At 52.2% G+C, this 11,858-nt stretch overlaps 1 protein-coding gene across 1 annotated transcript in view; it reads right to left on the reverse strand.

Moving 5' to 3' along the window:
• The window catches only part of GPC3 (glypican 3), a 154,933-nt gene extending 149,865 nt beyond the window's left edge, over positions 1–5,068 (reverse strand). Inside the window, exon 1 of the mRNA XM_055818337.1 lies at positions 4,742–5,068. Coding sequence (XP_055674312.1) covers positions 4,742–4,904 — 163 coding nt within the window. The 5' untranslated portion in view covers positions 4,905–5,068. The remainder of the gene's footprint in view (positions 1–4,741) is intronic.
• Positions 5,069–11,858: the final 6,790 nt, after the last annotated feature.

The following is an 11,858-nucleotide window of genomic DNA, read 5'->3' on the forward strand; positions in this document are numbered from 1 at the left end:
GCGCTTTCCACGGGGCACACAAGCCTGCCCACCCAGACACAACGGCGGCTTAAATCAGATTAACGTTCACCCCAAATTTACCCCAGGCATTGCCAAAATAAGAACCTGTCCCTGCTCTATGCCACATTACTGCAGCCTCCTCCCTGTGTTAACAGGAGGGCTCTGCCACCCCATGCAGCAGCACCCTTCACCTTCTGCAGCCTGGAAACATCAGGGGGCTTCATCCCACCCTCTCAGCTCACCAATTTGTTAATATTACCCTTAAGAAAGCTGCTGCTTCATGTTCATTTTCTTTCTCTAATTGTTTCGCAGTCAGCATCGTACTTTAAACAGATAAAAGCAGTGATTCAACCTTTAAACATATTGGCTTTTCCCCCAGCTATTTCAATTTTTTTAATTTGGTTTTTTTTTATTAAAAACCTTTTAAATTATGTGACTAGGGGATCGTGCATCTGTCACTGGCTTTTAATGCTCAGCATTTGGGGGCGGGGGGAAGGAAACACAAATGTTCAGAACCCAGGTTAAGTGCTGATCTCTTTAAAACCTAATTAAAGAGATATAAATTATAAACCAACCTCGTTCAATAGGTGATTAAAGTTGGAACAGTATGGGTACTACATGGGATATTTATTACTGCTTAATTATCTTTTATTTCCTATTCCGTCTTATGTTTCACATGGCCATCTGACTCGGGATTCCTCCCCAAGCCTTGCAATGTTGGCCAGATGACTGCCACACAAATATAACACTCTATAACATCACATCTTTTAAAAGAAGAAGTTATCGAGAAAAGAGAGAGGTTTTACAGAGTAAGAGTTCCCCCCTAACAAAGGTACAAATGTATCAACAATACCGTCATCAGAAGTACGGAGTTAATTTGTGGGCACCCACGCACTGTACACATTTGTTACGGACACACACCCTACAGCCATTCCAAAGACTGGGAAGAACACTGTTCAGGATGTTGTTAAAATTAACCCCTGGGGGAAAAAAAAAAAAATAAAATTAATGATCTCACTACAAAACCACTGCCTGGGAAGGTTACTAAATTTTAGGGTTCTGCTCCTGCTCTCTTAACTATCAAGAGAGCAACTTGCAGGCCTGAAATAATTAAGAACAGAAAACTCAATTACCTAGCAAACTAAGATCTTAAACCACCATGCTAAGCTAAACAGGCTGCACTAAGAGGAGTATCATTAGTCCCACTCAGGAAAACCAGGACAAAAGAGCAGGAGCACAAAGGGAACCAGCTTGCATCGGGTCCAGCAGGAAGAGTTGGGATTTTTAGTTTTTAAGTTGTATGATGGCACACATCAGCAGCCAAAAAGAAGAGAAGAAAGCTTGACACGCTCAGCCAGCCAGTTGTACAGCTTTACACCCAACTCCAAAAGCAAAAGGTTAATCTCTTCTTTGCCTCCGAAGAGAATAAACAAAAAGCTGGAAACTGCACAAGCATGGAACAAACCCTCCAGCTGATATTTCTGCCAAGATAAATATTCCTCAGCTTTCCTACTGCCCAGAGCCACAGACATCCACCCCCTCTCCCACCTTGGCAAGGCAACAGCTTGCCCCTGCCCCTTCCCCTCCACCCACGTGCACCAGCCCAATTACCTGGCACGTCACCCTCAAACACAAAGAAATCCAAGCGGCAAAGAGGAGAGAAAAAAAGACCGAGGAAAATGGAAATTCAAGTTACGGTTTATACATAAGAAATTACGTAGGGAAAAGACAAGAGGAAGAAGAAAACCAAGACAGGCAGCATAAGAAGAAGAGAATTCAGTTCTTAATGAATGTGAAATTACCCCAGCGCAGAATGACAGGCTGGCTCGCGAGCTGGTGTTACGTCTCAGCTTCAGAAGAACCTGTGAAAAGCACTCACATCGCCCTGCCTTCGCTCTTCTCCAGCACAAGGCCTCTCAGCTAGCTCGAGTGGAGCAGTTGCCATGAATTACATCCTCCCACCACTCCAAACAGTCAGCCACAGCTGACAGCGGTTAGGTCATGCTGCTGCCCACCTGCGATGCTCTAGAACTGCAAAAACCCAGTCCCCAGGCTGCAGGACCTGAAGGGACCAGGCTCCTGCTCGCTGCCTGATGCACGCCTTCACCTAGAATTAATCCCAGCACATAACAGCATTCATGAAACAGCACGACGCTTTCCTCACATTTATCAGAACTGCCTTTTGGTTTGGTTTTGTTGTTGGGTTTTTTTTAATTTTAAGTATCAGCCTGGTGCGGCTGAGCTCCTCTGCGGGGAGCGCTGTGCGCTGTCCCCCCAGCCCACGCACCGTCGGTCCAGCAGAACGGAGCCGGGGGACATCTCTCCTGCCTGCCTTGCAACTCTGCAGCGCTCCCGCTACTTAACACCTTCAGCCACAGCTGCTCATAATGCAAAATGTGGCTTCCAGAAACCATTGTTCTCTGTTTGTGTCAAAATACCCCCAATATTTTAAGTAAGTTGTTTAAACCCTCAGTTTCTCTAGGGTGATATGATCTATAGGCAAAGGTTCTCAGAATTGATTCCGTGTTGATCTGTGGCTGGGAACTCCAAAACTTTTTTTAATTGACAGATGTATGAAAGGAAAAAAAGCAATAAACAGACGCCTGGAAAATAGTCCTTGAGTGATGTTCCCCTATTACAGAGATTTATGCAGCTGCTACTAGGAGAAGCAAGTGCTCTGAAGTGTAATTACTACACAGAGTCATGCAAGATGGGCCGGATCCAAGGTATAAGCAAGCAGTCATTGCTTTAATTATGATCAAGTTTATGTACTTAGGCAAATGTAAAATCCACTTTCGATTTGATGTGTGGGAACTTTATCATCATAACAAGCTGGAACCATTCACTTGAAACACCAGGCCTGTTATGAGGTATTGATCCAGCTACCCACAGGCTCTGCAGAGAGGCAAAGGGCTCCTTACTCTGGAGTACCAGAGATGCAGCTGGGGCTCCCCGGGCAGCAAGAGCTCAACTGAGCAACTCCAGCAGCCTGAGCCCTGCTAGGAAAGGAAGATGCCTGGGCAAGGGCACCCACTGTGATCACAGCCCAGGCCAGGATGGAGGATGCCACAGGTTTCTGGGGAAGGACTGACCCCACTGCAGCACAGAGGTGCCAGCAGCCCCTCACCACTCACAGCACAGCCTGCAGGGTCCCATCGGGAACACCCCAGCTGCCCACCCCTCCATCACCTCTCCCTGTAAAAGTACATTCCAAGAAAGTTACTTAGGGATCAAAGCAAACACTTCACAGACTTTCACTGAAGCCAGGGAAGACATGTCTTTGATAACAAACAGAATTTGTCATTCCAGCAGTGATATGAGCTGCTCCTTCCCCTCCCTGCAACCCTCCACGCAAACATTTCATCACAAGGTATTTCCAGTGCTACTGGAAAGAGACCAGGACCCTGCAGGATGGGGAGAAACCAGATAGTGCTCCTGCAGCTACTTTGAAAGAAACATCAAGAAAAGTGTTAAAAATCATACAGGAAGAGGGTGTAAGGATAGGAAAGGATACGGAAGGCAACCCTCTCACCAGGACTTAAATCTAAACTCTCCTTCTAGATCTCAGGCACTGCTACAGCCCTACAGACCAAACTGTTTGGGATGCGCACCGGCTGACACAGCACCTCACAGCCCAGCCACAGGCACCCCGCTTCTCCCCTTCCTCTCCCGCGCTACAGCCGACCATTGCCTGGGCGACTCCTGTATTTCTGGTCTGTACGATGCCGAATGCAAGAAATGTAACTCAACACATAATTAAAAGCAGCTCCTGCTAGCGATGATCTCATTGCACCTCCCCTGCCTGTCACGTTTGCCCGTTATCTCTCCCTTTCCATACTTTGATCACAAGCTTTGCAGGGCCGGCGTTCTCCATCCATCACGTACCTACCCGGCCACGGCGGCCCCCGCGCTCTCACGGCACCTCTGTCACGCAGCCACCAAAACCCACTCCGAGAGCACAGCCACCCATCTGGGGGAGCCGGTACTCCCCAGTTACTCAAAAAAACTGCCAAAGAGCCTTTATAAGGTTGACAATTCAAGCATTGCATGGCTATTTTCCGATGGGCAGGCGGCAGCGGGCGGGAAGCAGCCCGGCGGGGCTCGGTGCGGTGCCACCACCTGTAACGCTCACGGCGCAGCAGCACCGAGCCGGCTCCGCCGAGCCCCCCCGCCCGGCTGCCTGCGGGCAGCCCCCGGGGTCAGCGGGGCGCTGGAAGCTCCCCGGGGGACACGGCCCTCGGGGGACGGCGCTGCCCAGCGCCCTGCTGCGGCGAGCCGGGACCCGCGGACGGAGCCGGGTGCGCGGCTGGCGGGCAGATACGCGGCGCTCTCCCCGCCCCGGTAGGGCACGCGTGGGCGGCGGGTCCCTGCCCGACAGCCCCAGCTCGCTGCGAGCCCCCCCCCGGGGAGCCCCTGCTGAGCAGAACGACAGCCGCAAACCGCCCGCTCACCCGGGAGGGGGACGGCGCAGGGACGGCGCGGCGGGCTGCCGGTCCAGCCCAGCAGCGGGGCGCACCCGCCGCTCCCGGAGCGCAGCGCCCGGTTGCCTCCGCACCCAGCCGCCGGGGAAGAGGCGCTCCGGCGGGTGGGCAACCCGCAGCCGGCTCCGCGGCGCCCCGCAGCGACCCTCCCCGCGCCCCCCTTCCCGGGCGCTACAGCCGCTTCGCCCCGCACCCGAGCGGCCCCGGCGCACCCCCGTCCACAGGGCACCGGCGAGCCCCGGCAGGCCGGACGGTCTCACCTGGCACGGGGCTCTCGGGCACCCACTTGGCCCCGGGCTGCAGCACCTGGAAGGCGGTGCGGACGGAGCGGCAGGCGGCTTCCCCCGCCGGCTGCGCGCCCCCCGGGGCACCGAGCAGCGCCAGCAGCAGCACCAGCAGCAGCGCTCCGCCGCTCCCCGACATCCTCCCGGGGCACCGGGGCGCTCCTCTACACCCCACCGGCGGGCATCCCCGCCGGGGCGGAGCCAGGCTGCTGCGCGGCGGAGCAGGAACGCGGCGGAGCGGAGCTCAGCCCCGCGCCTCGCGCGGCGCTCCACGGAGCGCCGGGACCGGGCACCGGGACGGGCTCCGCGCGCGCACCGCCCCGCCGCGCTCCCATTGGCCCCCGCCCCGCCGGCCCCCGAGCCGATTGGTTCCCGCCCCGCTACCGGCAAACTTGCCCCGCGCGCGGCACCGCCCCGGCGCTCATTGGCCCCGCGGCGCCCGCCCCGCGCCACACCCGCCCGGCCGGCTGGGAGCGCCGCTGCGGGCCGGGGCCGTTCGGCGCCCGCACGGGGCCGGGTGCGGCGGCGCTGCAGCGCCCCCGGGGCCGCGTGCTCCCCCGGGGCCGCCACCTTCGCGGGCGGTGCGGCGAAGCACCCGCGCAACCCGGCCCGGCGTTTTGCACCGCGCCGCGTGCGCAGCCGGCGGGGGGCTTTGCAGGGTGCGCGGTGTCCCGTTTGCACACGCGCGTGTAGCGTGAGTTCACCGTGCCGCGCCGTGAACGCGCAGCGCGTCTCTGCAGCCCTCGCCGTCCCCGGTCTGAGCCGCCGCACCCCAGCCGCTCCCCTTCCCCTTAACGGTGACCAGCGGGAGCTGGCGGGCAGCCGTCGCCCACCGAGCCGCAGGCCTGGCCTGACCCTGCGCCCCCGGCACGCGGGGACCCCGGCTGCGGCACCAGCCCAGCTCCATCACACCAGTAACCCCCCAGTACCAGCGATGCGGGCTCAGCCGGGGGGGGGGGGGGGGGCCGCGGTGCTCATGGCACCAGCAGCAGCGGTGTGTGGTGTGACACGAGCGGGGGGGGGCGGGGTGTGTGTGAGCAAAGGCTTAGTTTAAAAAATGCTTCAGTAAAAAAATTGCAAAATTGCCCAAACCGTGTTTGCCCAGGCGCCCTCCCCGCTGCTCACCCCCCATCCGCACGACGCTGCTTCTGCAGAGGAAAGCACTGAGGGAGCACGCGCGAGCGGAAGAACAGAAGAAAAACCGATTTAAGATTTCCACTGCAAATACAGGATCAAATCATCGCTAATGGCTCGCCACCAGCTCCTTTTTCCTTCTGAAATTTGGAGGAGGGATGAAAAATGGAAGTCCGGCCTGTGTGTTTGTTCTGAGAAAATGCCTGCCAGGGAGAGATTGTTAAAATATATTATGGATATGAGATTAATAAGCCGGAATGTGCAACATGTCTCCTCGCTTAATGGATTGCCGGAGCCTGTTGCTGTCCGCAGACTGCGCTATTTATTATCCGTTTATTGTGTCTAGTAAGCGCAGCTGACAAAGTGCCCATTAACCGGGCAGCAAAAAGTCCTGATTTGCAGGAATTCGGAGGAATCCGGAAATTACATTTTGCTCAGAGGTACAGGTGCTCCACGGTGCAAATTGCACCTGATTTCAGCAGGGCACAGAGTGGGCGTGCGCTCAGCCATACGGATGAGGATTCAGCCTTTATGCATTTTCATTTCTCCCGGTTGCTTGCATGAAATACCGTCACATGTGCTTCAGCTCATGCGAGATGCGTCTTTTCTGCACCTCCCTCATGGATTCGGTGATAGATTTGTTATATTTACGCAACAGTTTGGATTTCGGGTGCAGTATTGCTTTAGGTTAGAAATGAATTGGACCAAATTGCAAAATACAAAGGCTGGTATTTGAAGTGCTCCTTTATACGCGCTACTGCAAATCTATATTATGTTTATGGTTTGAATTACAGTTGTCTAAAAAGCATTCAGGCACCTCCTGTGTTCATCTTCAAACCTGCTGTGTGTATTTCATTTAAGTACAGGAGGCTTTTACCGTTCCAGGTAAGTACGCAGATATTGTCAGGCATGCCATTATAGCAAAGAATTACAGACAGTGCCAAATAGGTGGCATTTAGGTATCTCTGCTAAGACGAGGGAGTGCTTTAAGACTTCAAACCAAATTAGAAGACAACATTACCGCTCTTTACTGGATCTGGCTTCACGGTGGGATCTGTCATTATCTTGACAGTGATTCCCTGCAAAAATAAAGTTTATCTATCAACAAGCGGTTATGTCAGAAGAGCGATAAAGCTTGTGGAAATGTACAACAAAGCCAAGTGGCAGCCCTTTTGTTCAGTTGCTGTTTTAAGTTATACCCAAAGTCCACTGGAAGGAAAAAAAAAGAATTTGCATTTTAACTGAAGACCTTCCCTAATGGAGCAAGTGATTTTCACTCATTTCCCCGTGTTTTCACTCTGGCATTACTGAGTTTTCCTTGGGGTAATAAGCTCAAGGGTGCAGCTGGGTGGAAACGGGGGGTGAACCCCATCCCATCCATGGACCAGCAATATTGTTTTGTTCTGTAGCACCCCAGCTGCAAGCCCAAAGGACCCTCTCCACCCTGGTGCCTGCAGAAGCATTCCCAAGGTGACAATGGCAGACTCTCTGACCTGCACCGGCACTGCAACAGCCCAAAGAAAGTCCAAAGCTATTTTCCTGAGCACTCCACGTCCACATGACTTGTCCTTTCAAGGTGTGAGGATAGCAAGTGCAGGTTTGTCCTGAAGGAGAAAGCAGACGACTTGCTCCAAGATCAGAAGCAAAGTCACTGGGTTAGTTGTATGCCAGCTGATGTAGTAAGAGCCAAGTCGTTGTCTCATATCCAGGATGATAATTTCCCTTGTTACAACTGCTCACACCATAAAAATTTCACTTAATCATCTACCTGCCTCAAGCCTGTAAGTAATGAGAGGCAGGATCGTGTGTAGCTGATTTTATCAAATGCTCGTATGAAGTTCTCCACTGGGAAAACCCTGAATCAATTAAAACGCCAAGGAGAGACATAGGAGAGGGATCCGTACTCCCAGTAGATGCTCACCAGGTTATCAACACATTTCACTTACTCTTCCTCTGTAGACGGGGTGGATGAGCTCCATGGGGACAAGGTCAGCTGAGCCAGGCCTATACAGAGGAAATCACTGTGGGGCAGGGAAGAAAAGGAAAAACGTGGAGCATCTGTTGATACATCTGTGTGTTTTCAGCACATACCTGACAGCCTACGTGGGCACGTTCAGCCTGGCTTTTTCATCCGTGCTGTGATCCCCTTGTGCTGACTATGGCGAGCTTCATCGCTTGAGATCACTCGTGTCCTGCTGGAACCAAGAGCTGCAGGCAGTGATGGCTTCTCCCTATCAAACTGACCCTTTCCAACTGATTCTGCACCCTGCAGAAGTTGCATTTCAGGCTTTCGTAACCATTTGTGGAGGAGGAGAAGGGAGAAGCTCTTCACTATATAACAATACTCGCACATTGTCTGATGGAAAAAAGAAAAGTGCATTTGCCGTGGGGCACTGGGAGAAATGATGGATAGCCAGGTAGCAGGCATCCCTCCCCTGTTTGGCAGGATATTGTATTCCATGTGCCATACAGGAATGCTGATAGATCCATAAAGCATTAGCCTTTTCCTCACCCCAAAAAGCAGTGGCTGATAAATCAGTAGCTCTCTGGATTTTGTTGGGAGCAGATTGCACAGCAGAAGCAGCAAAGCCTTTAGAGAGATGCATCACTTAAAGACACTACAGGTGCCAATAGAGCTGTACATCAAGAACACACAGACAAATTGCTTTGCCTGTCCAAAAATTACATACTTCTGAACTGGAACTTTTTTGCAAGTATGTAGCAGCTTCAGTCACACTCGCATCAGAAGTGCCTCCCAGAACCTTGGAAAATCTCTGCACTCCAGTCCTAGGGAACTCCACTTTTTTTTATGCAAAGAGTTTGGAAAGTCTTCTCTCCCACTATAGAACACAGAATTTACCAAATCATAGAATTGTTTAGGTTGGAAAAGACCATGGAGCCCAACCCTTAACGTAGCACTGCCAAGTCCATGTCCCTAAGTGCCACATCTACATATCTTTTAAATCCCTACAGGGACGGTAACTCAACCACCTCCCTGGGCAGCCTGTTCCAGTGCCAGACCGCCCCTTTGGTGAAGACATTTTTCCTAACACCCAATCTAACCCTTCCCGGGCTCAACTTGAGGCTGATTCCTCTTGTCCTATTGCTTGTTACCTGGTAGAAGAGACCAACACACACCTTGCTACAATCTCCTTTCAGGTAGTTGTAGAGGACAATAAGGGGTTTTGTGGGATAAAATCCCAACCAGACCCAAACCTTTCTAAGCCTGTGGATAAGACACAGGTTTTGCAGCTAGATATACAGCTAACCATCCAGTTATCTGAAGATTTTTGCATCCTTTGTAAAACTAAGAATGCACAGGCACAGCAGATGTGGTTCAAAAGCTCTTCTACCCACCCTGCATCTCTGGAGGACCCAAAGCGCAGCGTGGAAGGATGAAAGACGCAGCGTGCTGGAGTTTGGGACATGCTGGTCATGGGATGTGGCTGTCAGGAAGGAAGGATGCTCGTAGCACTCCTCAGCACTGCCCAGGCTGCAATACCCATCTCTTCTCCAGCTCACAGTGAGTGGGGCTGAACACTAGCAGAGCTCCTGAGTGCAAAAGAATCATTTGAGATGCAGGTCTAGAGAGGGAATCAAAGCAGCAGAGATGGGAGAAAACTATTCACCGTGCACTGCTGCCTCTGCTGGGAGCACAGGGCAGACATTTCTCAAGCTGATATTTTCATTTATCATCTCCCGGTGATTAATCAACTGAAGAGATGCTGCCAGGAGACAGCCCAGAAGGGATCAACCCAGAGCATTCACCTATGACAATAAAGCGCTGCCGACAATTACCAGCCCAGGGCTGTCACACCATGGGTATCCCACTCACGGGGGGAGCTGGGATGTAAAATTACAGAACACTGCTGTGAAGTAGCCCTGCGCAGAGCGAGCAGACTGACAGCTCCAGTGCAGGCATGGGAGGCACACTGAATTTAACTCCGAAGAGATGCTGCACTCCTGCTTCCCCGCGCTGCAACAGGCTCCACAGCACAGAGCGAGCTCTGCCAGCAGCTGAAGCAACAGGCGATGCGCTGCATGGTCAAAGTGCAGACTAAGACTAGATCTTTGCAGACCAGGTGGCCCGAGTGTGGCTGCAGATGCTGAAGTCCCGTCGTACAATGCAGAGAGCACACAGGCTTTGAGAGGGGATTTATAACAGAACCAAGAGAAGTTATATTGAATATATAAATTGCTCCCACTCCAAAGGAGGACACAATGTATTCAGATGCCTTTCCAGGAATGCTTTCTTCCTGTGCAGTGGCACCACAGTAAAACTTGATTTATGCCTTATTAAATTATTTTAATGCTTAATATTCTATGCAAAACCTCTATGAAGAGATATAATAGAGGAGTATTTCTGCTAGGCTCATGCAGAAGCTGTCTCGAATTGCATGGTAATGAGGTGCTTCCAAAGGTATCAGAAGCGTTAAACCGCTCCTCAAATGCCGCTTTGCAGGTAGAAGAGTGGGTGGGTGACTTGGTGGCAGCTTTTATACCCCATAATTCAAGGAATTGTAGGGTCACAGCCTTCTTCTCCCTCACCAACACAGATCAGGAGCCATTGCTGGAGCCAGTGGATTTAGAGGAGCCCCAGTGAGCACCAAGCCCTAGCAAAGGAGGAGACCTTGGAACAACGCAACGTGAAGCAGCACGAAGAGCCTCCATCAATGACAGGGTGGCTCCAGGGCCAGCAACGGGCTGCTGCAGCATTCAGCCACCATGCAGCAGGATGGACAGCATCTCTGTCACTTGCTGTGTCCCCCACCATTGCCACCTTCTTCCCCCTCCCTCCCTTTCAGGCTTCTCACTCTTTTTTTCTCATTAAGGAAAGGTCACTGCACGTGACAGCAAGGAGAAAAAAAAAAAAAATCACAAACCAAAGGAGTTTCTGGGTTTATAGCCACTTTCTCCAAGTTCCCACCAGATCCGGAGGTTCTGGTCTCCTACAGCTGCGAGGTGGCACGATATTCACTGGCTGCACGTTCAGCACCAGGGCGCAGCACCCATTTGCCCCTCTGCTGCAGACACATACTGCTCCCCAGAAGTTCTCTCAGCCTGTTTGGGCTTTTACCACTCCAGGTCTCCCAGCACAGACATCATGCCTGTGCCAAGTGTGGCCAGCTGTCCCCCAGAGCCCTTCTCTTCCTGGGAGGCGAGGGCCCCCAAGCTGTGCAGCTCGCCATCAGCAGCTCCCTCGTCCTTTGTCCCTGCTCCAGCACATCACACTGGGAGATCGTGACCTTGCCCAGGTTAGGTTTTTTCAGCTGCATCCATGGCCTGACCCTTCCAGAGGCGATGCCAGCAGCAGCTACACAAGGAGCTGTGCGAGCGCTCCTCCTGGCTGGCTGCACTCGGAGCTCATCATGCATTGCTCTTCTCATTATTAGCATTCTCACTTGCACCTGCGAGGACATTAATAGATCTCAGAGGGCTTGGCTATTAAGGCTGCATCCTTCCTGCACAAGCCAAATAATCGAATAAAAAACCCAGTTAGATTTAACACTTGTGCATTTGAAGGCATTTCCCAAACAACAACTAATTATCCTGCTGGACGCTCAGCCAGGTTTCACACCTCCGTGGAGGAGGACAGCATATCAACAGAGGGGAAGTTTCCTTTTAAAAGGAGCCTCACTAGACGTCCACGTTCATCTCATTTCCAATCAGTTAGAATAATGAACCACCTTACACAGAGAGATTTATTTTGTTTTTAAGTGCTAAATCATTCCTGCACACGATGCATAAATGTCAGGCCTCTCAAACAGCTCTTTGGGGGTTTGGGGTTTTGTTTATATTATTACTATTAAACATTAAGCAGGAATTGAGAAGCAGGTAAGTGTGAGGCAGAGCTGGTTTCTCCTGACTCCCCCAGTCCTTTAAAAGAATAATGAAAAACCCACACCTAGCTATGGGCGTCTCAAGCAGAAATTCTCCTCAAATGCAGAAATCTGTCTCT

The sequence above is a fragment of the Falco peregrinus genome, chromosome 13 (assembly GCF_023634155.1).
Source record: "Falco peregrinus isolate bFalPer1 chromosome 13, bFalPer1.pri, whole genome shotgun sequence".
Classification (NCBI taxonomy): domain Eukaryota; kingdom Metazoa; phylum Chordata; class Aves; order Falconiformes; family Falconidae; genus Falco; species Falco peregrinus.